At 29.9% G+C, this 10,046-nt stretch overlaps 1 protein-coding gene and 1 pseudogene across 2 annotated transcripts; one reads left to right on the plus strand and one right to left on the minus strand.

Annotated features, from left to right (window-relative positions):
- Positions 1–2,987: 2,987 nt before the first annotated feature.
- On the minus strand, positions 2,988–3,676 carry LOC143566299 (uncharacterized). Its single transcript, XM_077053040.1, has 3 exons — positions 3,542–3,676; positions 3,191–3,458; positions 2,988–3,094 (listed from the first exon to the last, which is right to left on the minus strand). Exons 1-3 carry the CDS (start codon positions 3,674–3,676, stop codon positions 2,988–2,990), a joined length of 510 nt encoding a protein of 169 aa, XP_076909155.1.
- A 2,994-nt stretch (positions 3,677–6,670) lies between these two features.
- Positions 6,671–9,936, plus strand: LOC143566300 (putative serine/threonine-protein kinase PBL21 pseudogene; annotated as a pseudogene). The gene is made up of 4 exons (XR_013141214.1): positions 6,671–6,850; positions 6,944–7,133; positions 8,411–8,802; positions 9,655–9,936. The product of XR_013141214.1 is annotated as a putative serine/threonine-protein kinase PBL21 pseudogene (transcript).
- Positions 9,937–10,046: the final 110 nt, after the last annotated feature.

Below are 10,046 nucleotides of genomic sequence, written 5' to 3' on the forward strand. Positions count from 1 at the left end.
ATACAATATTGAAGCAATACCACGGGAAACAACATTTAAAACAATGTGGTTTTTCAATGGGAAAGATGTAGCTAAAGTCTTTTACAAAAATGCTTTACATTCCGTACTCGTCCATAGACAAAAAAGACACCATATTTTCCTTTTTGAACAACTTTCATGTTATCTTTATTGTTCAACTATCACAATAGTCTTATAATAAATATAAAAAATGAAAAATTTGTCTATGATTTTCAAGACTGAATATTTGTATAAAAAATAAAAAAATGTTATTATGGTTTTCTTCAATATGAAGATGTCTTAAAAAGTTGAATGTTAATGTACTCTTTATATATACATTTCAATTTTATTGAACATATATTTATGCCACGTAATTATTATATTAATATTTTTATATATTAAGTATGTTTAAAATATAATTTATGCATTAATAATTCAATCAATGGAGATCGACTGATTCATACGATATGTTGAATTTATAATCAATACTTTATTTAAAACAGGGCGGACCTACGTTGGTGCTACAGGGGTCGGCCATCCCCTGTAAAAATTTTGTTTTTAGTGTTATATATGTGTTAGAATTCTGATCGACCCCTATGAAATTTTGAAACCGACCCCTGTGAAACTAATGAAAATGTAAGATAAAGAGAAAGATTGAATTTGCAGTAGTCGGGAATTTTCCGGTGTCTGTGATATAAATAAGGTGTTACCAAAAAACAAAGTTAAAAGTACAAATTATTATATTTATAGAAGATGGTGGATTAAATTAAAATTATGTTTATAGAAGATGGTGGATAACATTATTGTAAATAAAATTCAATTGAATAATATAAATTATGTTTGTGTCACATTCAAAATTAATGGCAGAGTCATTTTTAATAGATTTTATATACAACAAAAAAGCTACCATTAAAAAAATTAAATACAAACAGAAATTTAACCAAACATTCAATTAAGGATAAATCAAATAAACAACCAACTTTCAAAGATAGTCACTTCAAAAAACAAATGTTTAAAAAACCAAACATAAAATATCCAAAAGTAATAGAAATACTTAAGATGTAAAACAAAACCGAATAAATTTAAAAACAAAGTTTAACCGTTCACTTAGAAGGGTTCTCCAACTTAGGAGTCAAAATAGCTGTAACATCACATGCTTCATTGGTCTTCTCAATATCTTCAAAACTCTTCGCCTTAACCTTAGTTGCAGACATGCTAGGTTGATCATCAACTTCAAAAACTTCAACCAACTTTCTCTTTAGTTTGTCGTCAGAAGACGTGAAAACTACCTTTTCCTCACTTGCCACATCCTGACCATCAACATTTGAATTCAGAGTCTGGTTATCTCAAATATCTGAAACCTGTTATTAATAAAGTAATCAACATCAGACAATCATGTAACAAATGTTTGTTTCACCTATATATATAAATTTGAATTATAATATTTAACAAATATATATACCTTAACAGAAACAGAACCAGATGATTGAAATTCCGACATAGACGCTCCCAAAGAAACATAATTAGAATCGGTTTGCTGAAAATTAAAAGGTAACAAAAAATTCAGTTAATGGAAATTACAATAAGTATAAAAAGAATGTAGCATTAAATAATTATCAAACGACTATGCTGCCTTTTCTGCAATTCACTAAGAATATTTGTGTCATCAGTAAGCTTGTTTATACCGTAATCCTTCACACTGTTTCTGAAATTGAACTCTGTCACATCGATTTTAAAAGCAAATTTCTTTTCTAACAGAGAATCCAACTCTGCAGGGAATCCAGCATTTTCAACCTCATTCTGTAAAAAAAATAAAAAATAAATACTTAAAAATACAAATTGTGAACTATTATGTATAAAAATATTTAACTTTACTAATTGAAAATTAACCTGCTTTTGAGAATCAATCAATTCAGTTGCAGTTTTGTTGATCAGCATTTTAGCATCTCTATCGAAGAGAGTCAACGACACCACACCAGTCGAATCTTGAACCCTTATCTTTATCTTGAATCTATATAAATTTTAAATTAGGTTACTACAAACCAAAATAGAATATTGAATATTTTGTAAATATATATTTGAATTTGTTTTCACTAATTACCTAGGTGTAGGAACAACACATAAAACATTGCATCTAACTGTTTTGCATTCATATTCAGTTACCCCCTCACTAACATTTTCCATTAGTTTACGGCTACAAGTATTACACCAAATGTAATACCACTCTGTATATGGACATATGGCCTTAGTTGTACCAAGGATAATGATATTCATAGGCTGCAATGGCATAAAACACAAATTATGCAATATAATGGTTTAAATAGTGAATTTCATAATTAACTCACAAATATAATGATACAAATATCACAAATGTTAAACAAATCTGTAGCTTTCAAAAACTCATCATCAACAGAAGAGAGCATCTTGACTGGAATCGGCTTACGAATAGAGACATCATTGGCAATCAGCATTTCGGCCAAACTACATATATAAAATTTACACATTTAATACAAAGTATAAGGGCTAAAATTTAAATAACCAAATCTAATATATCAAAGAAAATAAAGTAAATAAAGAAAACAAAATAATATACCTGTTTTTGTATTCTTTAATCTCAAATAAGTAGTCATTAATGAACAAACGGCTAACATTAGATCCAAAAGAATTGGACACATAGACTTTCTCTACAAAAATAGAATATTAATGAATAATAAATTAGATTAAGTTAGATTAAGGTGCTATGCTTCTATTTCAATTAACTTGAAAACACTAAATATTATTACCTTTACCATCAGAACCGGTGTAATACTTAACCCTACCAAACTGGAGAACAATAACGGCATGTGGTTCATCAAAATGTTCAACGACATATTTAGAGAGCTCGGAAGCATAATGATCGCATAGCGTGAGATACACAGTTTCCACTAAAATATAAATAAGTGTTCAGAATCAAGATAATGTAAGTTAACAAAATTATTTAAATAAAATATCTACAAACAGTGGTACCTTAAATCACATAACTCCATTGTACGCTTGTTTTTGTCTTTGACGTTTGAAACATTCGTCTTAAAAACATGAACCATAAGACAAATTATATCTAAAAGAAAGAATTAAATAAATTAAGTCAGACATTAACTGGAAATCTTAGGATAAATTGAATAAATAATTTCTTTGAATAGTAATAGCAATTTACCAATTGTGGACTTCAAAGAAATTTGTTTATTGATTACTGATTCAAATGAAATCATTTTGAATCCAAACAGGCGACCTTCAAAATCTTGGCATGGATTAACATGAGTGTTTGGTCCAAACACTAATTTGTTGGGAGAATCAATAACTCTGTAGTTTGATCCATTTAGACCAATGCTAGGATTAACAATAGTAAGAGTAGAGCTTTCCTTCAAGAATCTTTTGAATCGAAAGATATCCTGTTTGTAAACGGTGGCTTGGATTCGATTCTCCTGTCATTAAAGATATAAGTATTGATTTAATGATATAATGTAGAAAGTATAACATATATACAGATTAATAAATACAGTGTTACCTCTTCATCCATTAAAACCATCTCCATCAAAAAATCCTCCTTGACATTTTTGTTATCTATGATACTCCAAAACCTCAGAACTCTAACCTTAAGAGTTGATGTTGATGTTTTGAGAACATCAATCTCATTTAGCATGGTAAAGGTCTGAGTTTCCATTGACATATGCTTAAAATGAAATATAAAACAGTTAAATAAAGTGGCAGAAAACTAAAAACAATTATCAAAAGTGTAGAAACTTACATGATAAAGAAAATACGAATGGGATAAAATGAATATGATTATGAAAAATGAATATGTGATTACATATTATATAGTAGAATGTAGAGAGGTTTAATTTTGTTAAACATATTATGTATAGAAAGTTTATTAAAATATAATCGAATATTATCAACCGTATTATATTAAATTATAATATCCAAAAATAACTTATTGTTTCTAAAAGTATAAACGTTTTTTAAAGAAATTTGAATTTGAATATAATCATACCGTTCATATATTCTAAATAAAATATTTCAAAAATAAGTTATTATTTCTTAATATAATATCATATACGGTTATTTTAGTCAAAAACTTTAAAAATAATAATATCAAAATAAATAAAGAACATTCGATTCATAAATTATTTATTTAAATACGGTTATTTTAGTCAAAACTTTCAAAATTTATGAGTTGAAAAGTAAGTCAAAACGTAAACTAATCTTGGAATTAGTTAGGTACATTAATTTTGTAATAAATTTGTAATAAATCATTGAATAGATTATTTTTGGAACATGAATATTATAATTTAATATATAATTTAACATTTAATTATATACTAAATTGCAGGAAAATAAATCAAATAGTGAACGGAAATTGATCGACAATTATAACATAAATTGGAAAATCACCGGAAACCAAATAAGAATACAATTATGACAGTTGACTATAGAAAATATTTTGAAATTGCCCGCAAATTAAATGAATATACGGTATAAATGAAAATCTAAACGGAAATTGGTCGGAAATAAAAACATAAATAACAAAGTGGCCGAAAAACAATGAAGAGTTCAATTATGATTGTTGACTAAAGAAAATAATATAAAATTGACCGTAAAATTTATTTTAACATAAGGTTATGTTATAAAAATTAATTATGAACAACTTCATCTTTGGGCCGGACTATATTCATCGGATGTTAATATAATAATTAAGAATCTAATGGTGAAAAAATCGTCTGTTAATTATCTTTATCATGTTCACCAGAGAATCGATCTGTTATAAGAAACATCAATTGCGAGAAAAAAACCTTATCGCATTTGGTATGACAAACCATGAATTGAACGGAAACCAAACGATTGTAGACATTTCCAAATATGGAATTGAAGAATAACATGGTGAATAACGGAGAAGGCGGAATACGACGGCCGGAATTAGTGTAGAATAGTAGCGGCGTATTAGGTTTAGCTAAGTTTGGTATGTTCGTATAGAGATTAGAGAGAAAAATGAGTGGTTGGATTGTTTGTGGATTATGGAAATTGGACCGGTTTTTTTTATAGGGTTTTGTGGTTAAGATGACAAATGACACAATATTAGACGATCTTAGAATGGAAATAAGATGACATGGATGCCTAGGTGGACACCCTAGTAGAAAGACATGTGGAAGCATTGTGTTAATTTAATAGATTAGTAAGATAAGATTTTCTGTCGTATATTTGTAGTATTCAATTAATTTATTTACTTATTTACTCCGTATTATTTTGTTTAGTAGATGATTTTTATTAATTCTTTTAATATTTAGTGTATACATTTCTTTTAAAATAATATATGATAATGTGACGCAGCCCGAACAAACTAATTTATTAGACATGATATAGGAGTTAAGATCAACTGGTTTTTAAGTCAAGTTATTGAATATATAGTCACTACAAAAACTAACATTTTATTGTTAAATATTACGTTTTATGTCCTTTTTTTTGTTATATGATATTTGTTTAGTTATCTAGTTATTTTTTATATGACCTTACCCAATTGACCCGTCCCAAAAAAATGAATCGGATCAAAAAAGAATTATATACTGATTTAACCTGACCCGAACGGCCTAACCGAACCATAAAAAAATTAAATGTACCGACCCAAAAAAAATTCCGACCCCTGTAAAAAAATTTTCTAGATCCGCCACTAATTTAGAATCAAGATTTTCTTTTTCTTTTCCATCAATAGAAGAAAAGTGATTTTAGTGGGAATTTGATAATGAAAATTAACCTCAAATGGTCATGTATCCAGAATTATTTTTCTTTATTAACATAGATTCGGCTTTAAATGATTAATTTTTTAATAGTAATTTATCCTACACATAAAATACCAGTTTTACTTTTTTATGTGTTAGGTAAGTATATCACTTTTATATTTTCACAATAAAATTCAAAAACATAATAATAGTTTAGATTTTGAATATTTTCAGTAAATAGAATACGGAAAATGCGTTACTACTAAGAAAGATAAATTTATGCAATATATATCTCTTTAACGTGAGATATATTCTAACTTTTATTCCACGTTAAATACATAATAATCAATATTGATACTGGCACGTCAAATGCCATAAATAAAATTCTATGTTCATACATAGCGTTAAATGCGGAGACCATTGATTCACCATAAATCACCAAATTTCAACCAATTACAACTACTTACTATACTTCAGATTTTATTTAATATTTAATTTAATTTAATTCTTCTAGCTTCATGATCACAATTTTTCGGCAATACCGCGTTGATTTGCTGGATACATTGCATAAATAAATATTCATATATATATATATATATTTGCTTTTTAGAAGAAATATTTAGGGTTTTTGTTTCATAATGTGCATATTATTGATAAGTTAACATCAGTTATTGAAGATGCGTTGCTTCTCTTGCATAAAGTTTTGCTCAAAAGATGTCAAAAACTACGAAGACGATATCGCATCCAATGAAGCAGGTTCGATAATTAAAACCATACATTACACTCGATTCGTTGCAGTTTACGGTTTGGTTTGATTTTTTTTAATAATTTACAGTCGATGAACGGGGAAGTATACGTAAGAGTGTAACCGGTAAGCACATAATAAGTAAGCATTTATGTTATTATGTTTAGATGTTTTAGCTGATATAATAATATTATGTTGATGTATAGATGAGAAAGGGTTTAGTAGTAAGAGGGCTAACGTGACGCATTGTTTTACACTTAAAGACCTCGTTATCGCGACACAGAATTTCAAAGATGATAATTTGATAGGAGAAGGCGGGTTCGGAAGCGTTTATAAGGGCAAGTTGGATTCAGGGAAAGTAAGTTGTATTGTTATTTTGTTATTGTGATTATAACTATAACTATTTTGTTTTTATGATTGTGGGATTAATGGTGTTTGGTTTGATGAATAGATGGTTGCGGTAAAGAAGCTTAACCTTAATGGTGATCAAGGGAACCAGGAGTTTATTGTGGAGGTTTTGATGTTGAGTTTGTTGCGGCATTCGAATCTTGTTACTTTGACAGGTTTTTGTGCACATGGAGATCAAAGGTTGTTGGTTTATGAGTTCATGTCACTTGGCAGCCTGGAAAATCATCTTTTTGGTAGGTTTTATTGATATAATTGTTTTACTTTTGAGTGATAAATTAATATGATTGTTATATGAATTAGTCTTATTAGAATTTATTGTTAGTTTACGCCCTGCTTGCGGTGCATGCATATAATGTATATATGTGTGAACCCTCGGGAGGGCAAAGGTGAAATTGAACTAATTTTGACGTTATTTTACTAATCTCGTGAAAATAACGTTAAAAGTGGCGGGAGGTTAATCATGTATCATGTGGTGGCGTTGATAGCCGAAAGACAAGGGTACATGCACTAATCTGTCGGTGTTTCGATGGTTGAGTGTTATGTGTCTTATGTCCAAGGCTTGATGCAAAACTACTATCGAGTCGGGGGTCTTACCGGAAGCTGCCTCTCTATCCCTATGGGGTAGAGGTAAGGCTGTCTACATCTTACCCTCCTCAAAGCATACCATATCATAACTTTGCTATTGGTGGGATATACCAAGTACGATGATGATGATGATGAGAATTTATTGTTAGTTAACATAGAATTGTTGCATTAAAGATTATTATGTTGTTCCCTGCATTTGGGTCTAATTGTGATTTTTAGTTTTTTTTAGAAATGCCAAATTCATTAAACGAAAAAAAAAAGACAACTTACAAGATGCAAGAGCCCGAAAAACAAAGAAAAAATAAAAACTAACAACAACCGAAACAACTACAAGCTCATAACGAAAAAGTAACGAAATTGAACCTACACTACTTCTCCCAATCAAGATCCTGTCTTTTGCTCCTTTGATTGACCCATAGGAATTAATGATGCGGCTTTTTATATCATTTTGGGCTGTTAATTTGTTATAACTCTTTAATGTATTTGTTACATAAAAGATCTTAGATATTCTGAAAAGTGAAAAGTGCTATCTTACTGCAAAGTGGTGTGCGTGGGTTGGTTTTGGGCTCAACCTGTTCGGTTTGGTTTTGCTATTTTGGATTGGAACATTTGGGCCGAAAAAAATTGGCCCAAAGTAATGAATTTGAGCTTAATTATTTTTGTTAATTAATAATTAACTGATTATTATACATTTCAGTTACAATATTTGGTTTACACTCACCAAAAGTTCATTTTTTACGAAAACATAAAACCAGATCGTCGGTTTTTGTTTGGGTTCAGTTCTTTTGGTTTCATGCACACCCCTGTTGCAAGGATAGCTTATTGCATTTGATTCATTTGACTTTACATGTTTCCCAAATTTTTCGAAAAAACAAGAAATTAATGGGAGAATTTTAATTTTTAACATGATTTGTCTAATTTCCAGATCTTGAGCCTAATCACGAGCCACTCGATTGGTACACGAGACTAAAAATTGCTGTTGGTGCAGCTCGTGGCCTCGAGTATCTCCACTGCAAAGCAAATCCACCTGTAATCTACCGCGATTTAAAATCTTCAAACATATTATTGGATAATGACTTCAATCCAAAGCTTTCAGATTTTGGACTAGCTAAACTGGGCCCGGTTGGCGATAACACTCACGTGTCAACACGTGTTATGGGTACATATGGTTATTGTGCTCCTGAATATGCAATGACCGGGAAACTAACCATAAAATCTGATATATATAGCTTCGGTGTTGTTTTGTTGGAGTTGGTTACTGGACGTAGGGCTATCGATTCAACCAAGAACCCCGGAGAGCAAAATTTAGTTTCTTGGGTGAGTTGACTTTTTATTTATCACGGGTTTGGTCAAACTTCAGCTTGAAACGGGCCATTTTATCCCCGGTCTGGTAAAAAACTGCATTGCAGTAATAATAAGTTCTAGGGGTGCGCATGAACCAGGAAAACCGATCCGAAACCAAAAACACCTAACTTAAACAAAAGACGGTTTGGTTTTATTCGTTCATAAAAATCGAACTAAAAAGTTTCGGTTTTGGTTTTGCATATAATAAAATCACAAAAGTTAAACCGAAATGAATTTATAGATTTTTATTTTTGATTTTAAGTAATTTATAAGAATTTAATAAATAGTGTGGCCGAAATATAATAATATATTGGCCCAAATATATAATAATCAATTGGTTATCAATTAAAAAAAAATTAGGTCCACATTCAATATTTTGGGCCAATTTTTTTTCTTTTTTACCCAAACATTTCTAGCTCAAATGACAAAACTGAAAAAACTGAGCCCAAATCGAAAATTGAAAACTAAAAGTTACTTAAACTTAAAAATAAAAATAAAAATGAAAATCTATAAGGTCATCTCGGTTCAGTTTCTTTTTGTTTTCATTACATGCAAAATCAAAACCGAACTGGATTATTTTATAAAAAGCTTTAGGTCCAAATTTATTATTTTGGACCAAAAATTTTCTTTTGGCCCAAAACTTTCATACTCAAATAACAGAACCAAAAAACTGAACCGAAGGGTTTTTGAAAACCAAAATTTTGGCCCGAACCAACCCATACGCACATTATGATAACTAAACTTAGACTTTTGGTGACGATTGACCCGCTCACAAGTAAATGTGTCAAAGTTGTTTCTTTCATTAAAGTTTTTGAATTTATGCAGTCTCGTCCTTTTTTAAAAGACCGTAAGAAGTTTCTTAAACTAGTGGATCCACTACTGCATGGTCGATTCTCAACGCGTTCGGTGCACCATGTGGTTACAATAATTGCAATGTGTCTTCAAGAGGAAGCAAATTTTCGGCCCTTGATTAGTGATATTGTTGTTGCATTCGAATTGTTAGTTTCTCAAGCTGAAGCATTTGAAAACCATAAAAGTTTGACCGTTGACTCGCAAGCATCACCCTCTGAACAAGATGAACGCCGTGCTTGTGACCCGTGTACATGATGCTTTTTTGTTGCTGATAAGGTTTCTTTTGCAGATAGATACATTATATATAATTATACATGATCTTAATTGATGTTCTATTTCTTGGTCATATAACATTTTTATTTTAT

This window comes from Bidens hawaiensis, unplaced genomic scaffold (assembly GCF_021521415.1).
Source record: "Bidens hawaiensis isolate Kalapana, Puna unplaced genomic scaffold, B.hawaiensis_p1.1 tig00022871_1, whole genome shotgun sequence".
Classification (NCBI taxonomy): Eukaryota; Viridiplantae; Streptophyta; class Magnoliopsida; order Asterales; family Asteraceae; genus Bidens; species Bidens hawaiensis.